General features: G+C 53.9%; 1 protein-coding gene across 1 annotated transcript; it reads left to right on the top strand.

Annotated features, from left to right (window-relative positions):
* Nucleotides 1-3,091: 3,091 nt before the first annotated feature.
* LOC142044188 (protocadherin alpha-13-like) lies at nt 3,092-6,295 on the top strand. Its single transcript, XM_075056360.1, has one exon. The coding sequence runs from the start codon at nt 3,361-3,363 to the stop codon at nt 6,160-6,162; it is 2,802 nt and encodes a 933-aa protein (XP_074912461.1). The 5' UTR covers nt 3,092-3,360; the 3' UTR covers nt 6,163-6,295.
* The last annotated feature ends 7,330 nt before the right edge of the window (nt 6,296-13,625 follow it).

Here is a 13,625-nt window from a genome sequence, read left to right as displayed (position 1 = left end):
AAACTTATGCTTCGCCCCCAAATACCTGCTGGATTGCTCATATGCCTTTGCCCAGCCAAGAAATCCTCAACAGTTTCCCTCTGAGATTGCTTGAAAAGCCAGAAAACATTCAGGGTGAAGTTCAGGCAGCTGGGAAGAGTGTGCCAGACACTGTGCGGCTTTGCAGCCCTCTGTATGTTTTCTGTGCCATTTGTGAGGGAAAGTGAGGATGTGCAAAGGCCTGGGTCATGTTGAGAATGGGGCTTAGAGGTGGGGCTTGTTGTTGGGCTGGAGCAGTCCCCGGGTGCTGTGGCTTTAATCCTGTGAGTGGCTGAAGTGTGGCCTGGGCATGCGTCATAGGGAGTGTGACCTTGAGTGGGGAAAAGTCTTGCATGAGGGAAATGGAGATGCTGGTTAGAACGTGGTCTGTGTCATTGGGGAAGAAGTGGAGAATGTCCACTTAGCTGGAGATGCCATTGCCTCGGGTGTGGGATAGAGGATGCCATTAGAAAACCTCAGGAAGAGGCTCCACAGACAGTGCTACTTGCCTGGGATCCTTTCGGGGCCTCCAGAATTTCTGCATAGCCTTGTGCCCGTTGTTGTCCTCTTGTGTTTCAATACAGTGCAAGGGGTTCCTTTGGTTTTCTTCCTTCCTCTTACCAAAACCTCCCATTGTTTTGTTTTCTCTTCTCTCGCATTGGCAATGTGTTGGTAACAGCGGATGAGATGCAGGAGGCGGAATTGTGGCAGCTGTCAGGTTGCAGACATTTGGGCGGTTTGTCATCAGTGCAGGGGATGGCTTTTCCACTCTCTTGAGCTGAGCTTGACATTGACAGAATGTCCTTGGCTTTCAGGTCTCCCTCCTACTCTCCTTGTGATAGAAGTGCATAAGGTTTTGCAGAAGATGAGTAATTTTTTTGTGTCCAGCTTCCCCAAGAATCTCTCATAATGTTAATTGCAAATGTCCCTTAAAGCCATTGTTTCTGCTTTTCTGAAAACGTTTTTTAATTTGAAGAAGCAACCAGTGATTCTACAGTTAAGTTGTTCATACCTGAAGAGGATGAGTTTGCGAGGCAGATGTACTGTTGTTCCTGTTATGTCATGGTATCTTCGTGTTGGATCAACCAAATGTTGCCAGGATTGTAATGCCTGTAGGTTTGGAGCAGCAAAGCACCGCTGCCTGCTCTCGTAGCTTTCCTGCTGCTTCGAGGCACAGCTTCGAGGCAGCAAGCACATATGGAGGAGGGATCACAATCCATTTCATGGGGTGGATGTTTTGGGCATTGAGCGGATGTTGTCTGTAAAAATGCCATGGTGTTAAACTCGTGGCTTTTGTTTGGCTGTGTGATGGGTGGGTCATGCTATTCCGAGGGGACTAATGCCCCTGGGTACTGAGGTTCTTGCTGTGTTGTTCTTGCAGTGCATGCCTGCCTGAATGGGAAGCAAGAGCTTGCCATTCAGCGTGCATGTAGAAAATGAGTCTGGAAGGATGGAGGTATATGGAGAGTGCTTGGGAGCTGTGGTTGCCCTGTGCTTTTTCAGCCCTCCTGGAGGGTTGTTGTGCTCGGCTGTGCTGGTGTTTGAGTTCCCGAATGAGAGACTTGTCTGTGTTGATTGGACTCTGTGGAGCCTTTTTTTTAATGAGGCATCCCTGTACCCGGGGCTTGTGTTTCAGAGAGTGGTGGATTGTGTTCTGATGAGGCAGAGATGTTCTTTGCCATTTGATTGCCTCACTCTGTGATTTGCTGGGTCCTTGAGATGGCTGGTATGCCAAAGGGTGTGTTCTTCTTCAGGAAGATAAGGGCAGGTGCAGATTCATAGACTGGAGGAAAACAGGACGGTTGTTTACTATATGGAAGGATAGAAGGTGATAGGGATGGTGAATGAGAGCTCTTGCCAAAGGGCACATCTGTGCTTCATGGTGAGTGTGGTGTAGACATTTTTAAAACTTCTTGGTAACGGAAAAACGAAATAGAAGATGCAAGGATGGAAGTAGAAAAGAATGGGAGGCAAGGATAGGGCAGGACAAAAAAAAAAACTAAAAGGGAGATGAGACGGGAAGGAAGAGGAAAAGGAAGAAGGACAGGAAGTAATCTATGCAAGTAAGAAGCAAGCAAGCAAGCAAGAAAACGAGAAAGAATGAAAGAAAGAAGAAACAAGAAAGAAGGAAGAGATGATAGTGGAGATTACCAGCATGCACCAACGTTGTATTGACAGGATGAATGAGGTGGAAGTCCTCAGCACCCTGAGTACTCAGGGTGCTGTGTCAGGCTTGGTGAAAAGTGGTGAGGAAGAGGAAGGAGAGGCCTTGCCTGAAGGGGTGTCCATGCTTCATTGTGAGTGTGTTGTAGCCATTTAGAAATTATTTTGGTGAAGGAGAAAAAGAAAGGAAGATACAATGGCTCGGCTGTTTGTGTATAAACAGAAAGGATTAGGAGGCAAAGATGAGGCAGGGCAGGGGAAAAAGGAAAGAGCTAGGGATAGAGCTAAGGAAAGGCAGAAGGAAGAAGAATCAGGAGAAGAAAGGGTAACGGAAAAAAGGGAGAAAAGGAAAGAGAAAATGGCAGAAGGGAAGGAAGAAGACAAGGAAAGAATTGGTGGAAGTAAAAAGAAAGCAAAGAGGAAGAAAGGAAGGAAAGAAGAGACGATAGAGGAGATGACGAGCACGACGTCACCTGTAGACGCTGAAGAGAGTTGGTCCCTAACAGCCTCCGCCGTGGTTAGAGTACCGCGCTCCGGCGCTGCTGGCCCGTAATTAGCGCTGCTGGCTCCGTCTTTGACGGTCTCCGCCGCGGCGCCGGAGGCGGCTGGCGAGCTGCCAGCGGCGGTAAAGAAGAGCGAAGGATGGAAGGAGAAGGGAAAGGGGAGTAAAGACTTGGGCACGTCAGGGCAGGAACGAAAAGGAGAAGGAAGAGCAGAAAGAGGACCTCGAAGGTGGAAAGAGAAGAAAGCAGAAAGGAGTTGGAAAGAGAAGACGAAAGAGAAAGAATAAAAGAGAAGGAAAATGTCAGGAAAGGAAAGAAGAAGGCGATAAACGCATAAGAAGAGATAACTGAAGGAGGAAAGAAGAAAGGACGAGGGCAAGAGCAAAGACGCGAGGAGGAGGGGAAAAAGGAAGGAAGGGGGCAAAGCAGGAGGAGCACGGAAGGAAGCGAGGCGAGAGGCGGCGGGCTGGCGATGGTGGGGAGCGTGCGAGGCGTCGGAGCAGCACACGGTGTCGCTGCAGGCTCAGGAACGGGGTCGGAGCGGGGAGGCGGCTCCGCCCCGGTGCGGCGGAGAGCCCGGCTGTGAGCGCGGGGGGCGGCGCGGGGCGGGCAGGAGAGCCGGTGCGTCCGGGCGGCGGCGGGGAGCCGTGCGGGGCCCGTGCGGGCGGCGGCGGCGATGGGCGTGTGCTGGGGGCCCGTGGTGCGGGTGCTGGTGCTGCAGGCGGCCTGGGCGCTGGGCGGCGGGCAGGTGCGCTACTCGGTGCCGGAGGAAGCCAAGGCCGGGACGGTGGTGGGCCGGCTGGCGCAGGACCTGGGCCTGGAGGCGGGCGAGCCGGAGGCGCGTCGGCTGCGTCTGGTGGCGCAGGGCCGGCGGGCGAGCGTGGAGGTGAGCGGGGCGAGCGGGGCGCTGGTGGTGAGCTCGCGGCTGGACCGGGAGGAGCTGTGCGGGAAGAGCGCGCCGTGCGCCCTGCGCCTGGAGGTGCTGGTGGAGCGGCCGCTGCGCGTCTTCCACGTGGAGCTGGAGGTGACCGACATCAACGACAACGCGCCGCTCTTCCCCGCCGCCCGGAAAAACCTCAGCCTTGCGGAATTAACCACGGTGCCCGGTTCTCGGTTCCCGCTGGAGGGCGCGTCGGATGCAGATGTCGGAGCCAACGCGCAGCTCTCCTATACCCTCAGCCCCAGCGAGCACTTCTCTCTGGATTTACAGCGCACTGAAGAATACCGAGAATCTTTGTTTCTGGTGCTCAGGAAACCGCTGGACCGCGAGACGATGCCTGAGCACCGTTTGGTGTTGACGGCGAGTGACGGGGGCCGTCCGTCGCTGACGGGCACGATGGAGCTGGTGATCTCGGTGCTGGACGTGAATGACAACGCGCCCCAGTTCAACCAGTCGGTGTACAAAGTGCAGCTGCCGGAGAGCGCTGCAGAGGGGACGCTGGTGGCGCGCGTGAACGCCACGGATCCGGACTTGGGAATATATGGCGAGGTGCTTTATGAAATTGATACTTTTGTGCCTCCCTCGGCCTCAGATGTGTTCAGCATCGACATGAACAGCGGCGAGATCAGACTGACGGGCGTCCTGGACTTTGAGACAGAAACGTTGTACGACCTGCATGTTAAGGCGAAAGATAAAGGTTGGCCCCCGCTGTCGGGCCACTGTAAGGTGGTGGTAGAGGTGCTGGACGTGAACGACAACGCGCCGGAGGTGTGGGTGACGTCGCTGTCGGTGCCGGTGCCGGAGGACGCGGCGGTGGGGACGGTGGTGGCGCTGCTGAGCGTGTCGGACCGGGACTCGGGGGCGAACGGTCGGGTGCGCTGCGCGGTGTGGCCGGCGGCGCCGTTCGGGCTGGTGGCGACGTTCGCGGGCTCGTACTCGCTGGTGCTGCGGGAGGCGCTGGACCGGGAGCGGGTGTCGGAGTACGAGGTGGAGGTGCGGGCGGAGGACGGCGGGGCGCCGGCGCTGCGCGCCAGCCGCGGGGTGCGGGTGCCGGTGTCGGACGTGAACGACAACGCGCCGGCGTTCGCGCAGGCCGTGTACACGGTGCTGGCGCGGGAGAACAACGCGGCGGGCGCGGAGCTGGCGCGGCTGTGGGCGCGGGACCCGGACGAGGCGGGCAACGGGCGCGTGAGCTACTCGGTGGCGGAGGGCGTCGGCGGGGGCGCGGTGGCGGGCGGGGGGTGGCGGGCGGCGTCGAGCTACGTGTCGGTGGACGCGGAGAGCGGGCGGCTGTGGGCGCTGCAGCCGTTGGACTACGAGGAGGTGCAGGTGCTGCAGTTCGAGGTGCGGGCGGTGGACGCGGGGGAGCCGCCGCTGTGCGGCAACGCCACGGTGCAGCTCTTCGTGGTGGACGAGAACGACAACGCGCCGGCGCTGCTCCCGCCTGCTCCTGCCGGGGGCGGGCCGGGTGGCGGGGCGGCGGGCTCGTCGGGGCCGGGCTCGAGCTCGGGCTCGGGGGCGCTGTGGGCGTGGGCGGCGTGGGGGGCGCCGGCGGGGCAGGTGGTGGCGAAGATCCGCGCGGTGGACGCGGACTCGGGCTACAACGCGTGGCTGCGCTACGAGCTGTGGGAGCCGCGGGGGAAGGGCCCGTTCCGCGTGGGGCTGTACAGCGGCGAGGTGAGCACGGCGCGGGCGCTGGAGGAGGCGGACGGCCCGCGGCAGAGGCTGGTGATCGTGGTGCGGGACCACGGGGAGCCGGCGCGCTCGGCCACGGCCACGCTGAGCGTGTCGCTGGTGGAGGGCGCCGAGGCGGCGCTGGCGGCCGCGGGCTCGGGCTCGTCCTCGTCGGGGGCGGGGCTGCGGCCGGCGGCGGGCGCGGAGGGCGGCGCGGCGGCGGCGGCGGCGACGAACGTGTGGCTGGTGGTGGCCATCTGCGCGGTGTCGAGCCTGTTCCTGCTGGCGGTGGTGCTGTACGGGGCGTCGCGGTGGGCGCCGCGGGCGGCCGTGCTGTCGGGGCCCGGGCCGGCGACGCTGGTGTGCGCCAGCGAAGTGGGGAGCTGGTCGTACTCGCAGCGCCAGAGCCGGAGCCTGTGCGTGGCGGAGGGCGCGGGCAAGAGCGACCTGATGGTTTTCAGCCCCAACTTCCCGCCGCCGCCCGGCCCCGCGGCGAAGGAGACGCAGCCGGAGGCGCCCGCTCTCGTGGACACGGTCAGTGCCCCCCCCTTTGTCGCCTCTCGCCCCTTCCCCCTTCTTGTGGCCCTTGTCGCCCGGGCCCTGGGCAGGCGCTGGTGGGAGCCGGGCTCCGCCGCCGGGGCCCGCGGGCGGTGGGGGCCTGGCGGGTGCTTCTTCAGGGTGTTCACGGGACCTTGGCGTCCTTGCCGGAGCCCCCGGGCTCTCGCTGTGGGGGGGGGGAAGCGAGCAAGCAAGCAAGCAAGGTGTTGCCGCACCCCGCAGCGGTGGCCGTCCGCAGCTGAGCTTTGCTGTTGTGGGTGTGGGCTGTTGTCCCGTGGAATGAAGTCCCTGCCGACTGCGATGTGAAGTGCCACGACATCAGCTTTGCGGACGCCCGGACTTGCTGGTGTGCAGCATTTCCACCCGAGCTTGCTGAAGGCGTGCCAGGCATGCAGGCTGTGGTGGTGGCAGTCCCGCAGGCACTATGTACTGCTTCTTAGAGTTGCTTTTTGCTGACCATGCTGGTATGAACTGTGGTTTCTTGTCGCAAACTCTGTCCTCATCCTGATTTGATTCCCTTCTGTGAGAGCTGTGATGGAAGGTGACAGTTGGGTGTTCAGGGTGTTCTCTCCCCGTGGTGTAATTTCTGCATTTTTATTCACCAACTGGAGGAATTATGAAAGTAGGGAAGGCAATACAGACTTTTCCCATGTTTTTTTTTCCAAGTGCGTTGTAATGCTAGTTGCTAGTGTAAGGTGTTCAGGGAGAGGAGCGTCACCCAACAAGGTAGGTGTTAGAGACAGGAATTTCCTTTTCATTTTGTTTTTTTCCAGCATCCCCCAGTTTTTGGTCTCTTGTTCGTGGCCAAAGAAGTCACGTGACATACACTGGTCTGTTTTGATGTTCTTCTAATATTTGAAACAACAGCCTCATGGTTGCAGAAGCTCTGGAAACATCTTCTTGGGGAAAAAAACCCCAACAAACCCAAAATCACCAAAGAAGCAAAACCTAACAAGCAGAACAAACCCAGACAAAATAAACCCAACAAAACAAAACCCAAACCAGATTTTCCTATGTAGTCAATATCATGTGTTGCAGTGGGGTGCTCATCAACCGTTGGGTTGTTTTTTCAGAGCAAGAAATTGATGCTGTTGCCATTTAGAGCTGTCACAATGTCACCTGTAGAAATAGTCTTGCTCTCAGGTCTGCAACATTTCCCTGTGAGATAGCTGCAACATTGTCAACGCAGAAGTCACGGACACTGCACGCAATCAATATGATCAAAGCAGATGCCACTTCATTGCCCAAATAGCTTGGTGTATATAAGTATTTTAGTTCCTGCTCATGCGTAAGCCATCTGTTGATTGGTTAACATGTGCTGTCCACGTGCCTAAAACAATAATTTGATAGGATAAGGCCTTCTGATCACGCGAATGGTTCCCTCCGCCTGTATCTTGTCTTGTGTCCTTCTTTCAGTCACATAGGTCCAACTTTGTTCAGCTTTTTGTGCTTATTTCATCAAACTTTGTAGCAACAGTTAGCCTTGTTCTACTTTTCGTGCTCGCTTCATCAAACTTGTAGCAACAGTTAATCTTTGCTATGTCCTTGAGGCCTGCTGCGTGCAGAGGCCTCTGGCTCATGGAATAATCAGTTCCATTGTGCCTGGATTGTTCACTATATGTCCTTTGTTTTTCAAATATCCCACAAAACATTGCCAGACATGACGGGTCATCAGCAGAGAGTTTGCCGACGCTGTGTACGTGATACCTCTGTGTGTTTTCTACGGTGATCTCATTGATGGGAAGCATAAGCAAAAGATGGATTGAGCCGGGAAAGGAAACTGTGGCATGTCGTGGAGGTGATTGTGGCCCTGGCATTGAGCAGGGCCTGGGCATTTCCTGATGTGAAGGGTGATTCTGAGCAGTGGGAAGACTTGTCTGTGGGAACCGGAAATCCTTGGGAATTCCATGGCCTATGCCGTAAGAAGACAAGAATGGGAGATGTGTGCTTTTCTTGAGAATGCATGTTGGAGAGTGGGGAGTGGAGGCTGCCTAGAGGAAAGCATGAGGCAGGATGGGCAGAGAGTGTTTTTGCCCAGGATTCTTTTCCAGGCTCCAAGAATCTGGAGGCCTTCTGGTTCTTGAGATAGTTACATGGTATTGAAACGCACACAGTGTTGTACGACTATCTGCCAGCAAAGATAGTCCCTTGTGCTGCTGCCTGATTGCTGTAGGCAATGTGTTTGTAAGAGGGGGTGACATGCAGACTGCTGAATACTGTCTGATGAACCTTTTTGCTCCTGTTTTGGGAAAGACGTTGTGGGAGGGTAATGTTTCAACCTGCTGTCCTTGTGTAGTGGTGGGTATCTGTAGCAGCTTCCACAGCTGTTGATGTTGCCATGATTGTAGAATCACAGAATGGTTTGGGTTGGCGGGCACCTTAAAGATGATCTAGTTTCAAACCCCTTGCAATGAGCAGGGACATTTTCCAGTATATCAGGTTGCTCAAAGCCCCATCCAACCTGGCCTTGGACACTTCCAGGCAAGGGGCATCCACAGCTCCTCTGGGCACCTGTTCCAGTGTCTCACCACCCTCCCAGCAGGTAATTTCTTCCTAGTATCTAATCTAAAACTACCCTCTTTCAGTGTAAAACCATTACGCTTCATCTTATCACTACACTCCCTTGTAGAAAGTCCCTCCCTATCTTTGGTGTATGCCCCCTTTAAGTAGTGGAAGGACGCTATAAGGTCTCTGTGGAGCCTTCTCTTCTCCAGGCTAAACAACCCCAAGTCTCTCAACCTGTCATAGGGCAGGTGCTGCAGCCCCCTGATCATCTTTGTGGGCCTCGTCTGGACCCGCTCGAGCAGGACCATGTCTTTCTTATGCTGTGTGCCCCAGAGCTGAACAGAGTACTCCAGGAGGGGCATCACAAGAGCAGAGTTGGGGGAGAGAATCAGCTTCCTCAACCTGTGAGCCACACTTCTTTTGAATGCCGCCGTGGACATGATTGGCTTTCTAGGCTGTGAGCACACGTTGCTGGCTCATATTCACATTTTCATCCACCCGTACCCCCAAGTCCGTGTCCACAGGGCTGCTCTCAATCCACTCATTGCCAGGGCTGTATCCATGTTTGGAATTGCCCCGACCCAGGTGCAGGACCTTGTGCTTGGCCTTGTTGAGCTTCATGAGGTTTGCACGGGCCCAGCTCTCAAGGCTGTCATGGTCCCTCTGGATGGCATCCCTTCCCTCTGGAGTACGAACCACAGCACTCAGCTTGGTGTCATCTGCAAACTTGCTGAGGATTCACTCAATCCCACTGTCCATGGCCCCGACAAAGATGTTAAGTAATACTGTTCTGAATACAGACCCCTGAAGGACAGCAGTCATTGCTGATCTCCACCCAGACATTGAGGCGCTAAGCGCAACTGTTTGAGTGTGACCATCCATCCAATTCCTTATCCACCAAATGGTCCACACGTCAAATCCACGTCTCTCCATTTTAGAGGCAGGGATGTTGTGTGGGGCAGTATCAAATGCTTTGCACAGGTCCAGGTAGGTGATGTCAGTCATCTTCCCTTATCCACCAATGCTGTAACCCTGCAATAGAAGATAACCAGAAATTTGTCAGGCACGACTTGCCGTTAGTGAAGGCACGTTGGCTGTCACCAGTCACCTCTCTGTTTTCCATGTGCCTTAGCATAATTTCCAGGAGGATCTGCTTCACGGTCTTGCCGGGCACAGAAGGGAGACTGGCTGGCCTGTAGTTGCCCAGGTCTTCCTTTTTTCCCCTTTTGCAAAATGGGGGTTATGTTTCCCCTTTTGCAGTCACTGGGAACTTCACCAGTCTGTCATGACTTTTCAAATATGAAGGGATAGTGGCTTGGCAACTTCACCTGCCAGTTCCCTCAGGACCCTCAGATGTATCTCATGAGGTTCCATGGACTTGCGCACATTCACAGTCTCCAACCTCATCTTCTTCTGCGGTGGGCAGTACTTCATTCTCCCAGCTGAGGTTTGCTGTTGTGGGTGTGAATTGTTCTTCCGTAGAATAAAATCACTGCCGATTGCGTTAGAGGTGCCACACCACCAGCTTTGCAGATGCTCTTGCTTGCTGGCGTGTAGCATTTCCACTCAAGATTGATGAAGAACGGCGAGACATGCAGGCTGTGGTGGTGGAAGCCCCCCAGGCACTGTTTTCTGCCATTTCCGTTGCCGACTGCTGACTGTGCTTGGATCGGATGTGCTTTCTTGTCACAAACTCTGTCGTCCTTCTCTTTGATTGTCGTGTGGAAGAGATGTGATGGAAGGTGACAGTTGAGACTTCAGGGATTTCTCTTCCCATGGTGTAATTTCTCCATTTTGGTTGGCTGACCAGAGTCATTATGAAAGTAGGGAAGGCAATGCGGGCTTTTCCTATGGTTTTCTTCCAACTGTGTTGTAAGTCTAGTTCATAAGATAAATTTTTCAGGGAGACAGGTGTGACCGAATAAGGCAGGTGTTAGAAATGGGAATTTTCTTTTGCTGCTCCCCCTTTCCCCCATCAAATTGAAAGAATTTGATGTTCCTTCAATATTTGGATCAGCAGCGACAACCTTAAAGAATCCACGTAAGCCTTCTTTTCAACCCTCAAGCCCCAACCATCCCCAAATTGTCCGACACGTTAGATCTCATCCATGGCAGTGATGTGCTCGTCAGCATTTGGGTTGCTCTCTCACAGCATGAAATCAATGCCCACTACCATTAGAGCTGTCCCAATATCATGAGTTTAGGAAAGGCGGGTCCTGCTTGACTAACCTGATCTCCTTCTTTGACAAGATGACCCGCTTAGTGGATGAGAGAAAGGCTGTGGATGTTGTTTGCCTGGAATTAGTAAAGTCTTTGACACTGTTTCCCACAGGGTTCTCCTGGAGAAACTGGCTGCTCATGGCTTGGGCGGGTGTACTGTTTGCCTTGTAAACAACTGGCTGGCTGGCCAGGCCCAAAGAGTTGTAGTGAAGAGAGGTAAATCCAGATGGCGGCCGGTCACAAGCGGTGTTCCCCAGGGTTCATTCTTGGGGCAGTTCTGTTTAATATCTTTATCAGTGATCTGGATGAGGGAGTCGAGCGCACCCTCAGTAAGTTTGCAGACGACACCAAGCTGTGCGGGAGTGTTGATCTGCTTGAGGGTAGAGACTGTGCAGAGGGGTCTGGAGAGGCTGGATCGATGGGCCGAGGCCAACTGGATGAGCTTCAAGAAGGCTAAGTGCCAGGTCCTGCATGTGGGTCATAACAACCCAGTGCAAGGCTACAGGCTTGGGGAAGAGTGACTGGAAAGCTGCCTGGAGGAAAAGGGCCTGGGGGTGTTGGTCAACAGCCAGCTGAATATGAGCCGGCAGCGTGCCCGGATGGCCGAGGCATCCAATAGCCTCCTGGCTTGTATCAGAAATCATGTGGTCAGCAGGAGTAGGGAAGTGATCATCCCTTTGTACATGGCATTGGTGAGACCGCACCTCGAATACTGTGTTTGGTTTTGGGCCCCTCACCCCAAGAAAGACACTGAGGTGCTGGAGCGTGTCCAAAGAAGAGCACTGAAGCTGATGAAGGCTCTAGAGAACAGGATGTACAAGGAGCAGCTGAGGGAACCGGGGTTGTTTGGTCTGGAGAAAAGGAGGCTGAGGGGAGACCTCTACAACTGCCTGAAAGGAGATTGTAACTAGGTGGTTGCTGGTCTGTTTTCCCAAGTAGCAAGTGATAGGACGAGAGGAAATGGCCTCAAGTTGTGCCAGGGGAGGTTTAGATTGGATATTAGGAAAAAATTCTCCCCTCAAAGGGTTGTCAAGCATTGGGACAGGCTGGCCAGGGAAGTACTTGAGTCACCATCCCTGGGGATATTTAGAAGACGTAGTGCTTAGGGACATGGTTTAGTGGTGGACTTGGCAGTGTTAGGTTAATGGTTGGACTTGATGGTCTGAAGGATCTTCTCCAACATAATGACTCTATGATCACCTCTAGAAATAGTATTGCTCCGAGATGTGTAAGGTTTCCATGTGAGGTTGCTGAAGCACTGCAAACCATGAGGAGTAAGCTGCGGAGAGTCTGCTGGACACGGTGTATACGATAGCATCTGTATGTTTTTCTGTGGTGCTCTCGTTGACAGAAGTGTCCACAACAGCTGGACTGAAAGGGAAGTGTGGCATATTCATGGACGTGATTGTGGGAGTGGCGTTGAGTAATGCCTGGGCGTCTCCTGATGTGAAGGGTGACCTTGAGCAGTGGGAAGGCTTGTGTGAAGGAAGTGGAAATCCTTGGGATGACCATGGGCCATGTCATAAGCAGACAGTAATGGGAGATGATGTGCTTTTCTTGAGGACACATTTTGCAGAGTGGGGAGTGGAGGCTGCCTAGAGGAAAGCATGAGGCAGGAAGGGCCCAGAGTGTTTTTGCCAAGGATCTTTTCCAGGCTCCCAGGGGCCTGGAGTATGAGGCCTTTTGGGTTGTGAGACAGTTACATGGTATCGAAATGCCCACAATGTGTTTTGAGTTGATGAATATCTCCCACCAGAGACAGTCATTTGTGCTGCTGCCTTCCTGACCTAGGCAATGTGTTGGTAAGAGGGGTTGAGATGCAGACTGCTGAATGTTGTCTGTTGATCCATTTCCCGCTTGTTTTGAGCAGGGTGTTGTGGGAGGGTAGCGCTTCAGCCTGCTGTCCTTACGTAGTGGTGGGTATCCATAGTAGCTTCCACCTCCGTTGATGCTGCCATGATGGTTCCTTCTCCTCCTCAGGCAGGATTTGTAAGCGGAAGTGATAAGGAGGTGGCTGTAATCCAGTGTTCTTTCTCCACGTGTGTTGTAACCATAGTTAGTATGATAAAGTGTTGAGGGAGAGGAGTGTCACCCCACAAGGTAGGTGTTAGGAACGGGAATTTTCTTTTTCTTTTCTTGCTTCCCCTTTCCCCCAGGATCTGGAGTGCATTCCTCGCCAGTGAAGTGTCATGAAGTACGCTGGCCTGTTTCGATGTTCTTTCAATATTTGGACCAGAAGTCACATCATTGCACAAGCCCTGGAAATCTTCTTTTCTTACAAGAAAAAACAAAGAAACAAAACCCCACCCAAATCCAAGGAACCGCCCCCCCCAACAAAACTGAAAAAAAATTCCCCTACACAGTCGATATCATCTGTTACAGTGCTGTGCGTGTCAACGTGTTCGTTCTTCCCTCAGAGCATGAAATCAATGCCATGGCCCTCTCGAGCTGTCCCAGCGTCACCTTTATAAAGAGTATTGGTCCCAGGTCTGCCATATTTCCTTCTGAGAATGCTGAAGCATTGCCAAACATGAAGGGTCAGCTGCAGAAACTCTGCTGGGTGCTGTGTGTGTGATGCCATCTGTATGTTTATTTATGGTGCTGTCTTTGGTGGGAAGGGTCTGGAAAATCTGGAGTGAGGCCTGAGGTGGGCAAGGAAACTGTTGCATGTTCCTGGAGGTGAATGTGGCAGTGGCATTGAGTAGGGCCTGGGCATCTGCTGATGTGAAGGGTGACCTTGAGCAGCGGGAGAACTTATTACCTTTGCTGACTGCAGATCGTGCTGGTATCGGCTGTGGTTTCCTGTTGTAAACTCTGTCCTCACCCTGTTTGATTCTGTTCCGCAAGAGATGTGATGCAAGGTGACAATCGGGAGTCTACCCTATAGCATAGTTTCTCCATTTTTATTTGCCCAACAGAGTTATTATAAAAGTAGGGAAGGCTGTATGGACTTTTCCAAGTGTTCTTTTTCCAAGTGTATTTTAACTGTAGTGAGTCGCATAAAATATTGAGGCAGAAGCATGTGGCCCAAGGCAGGTATCTCC

The sequence above is a fragment of the Buteo buteo genome, chromosome 24 (assembly GCF_964188355.1).
Source record: "Buteo buteo chromosome 24, bButBut1.hap1.1, whole genome shotgun sequence".
NCBI lineage: Eukaryota > Metazoa > Chordata > Aves > Accipitriformes > Accipitridae > Buteo > Buteo buteo.
The sequence above is the reverse complement of the archived record's forward strand: the minus strand, read 5'-3'. Positions and strand labels throughout refer to the sequence as shown.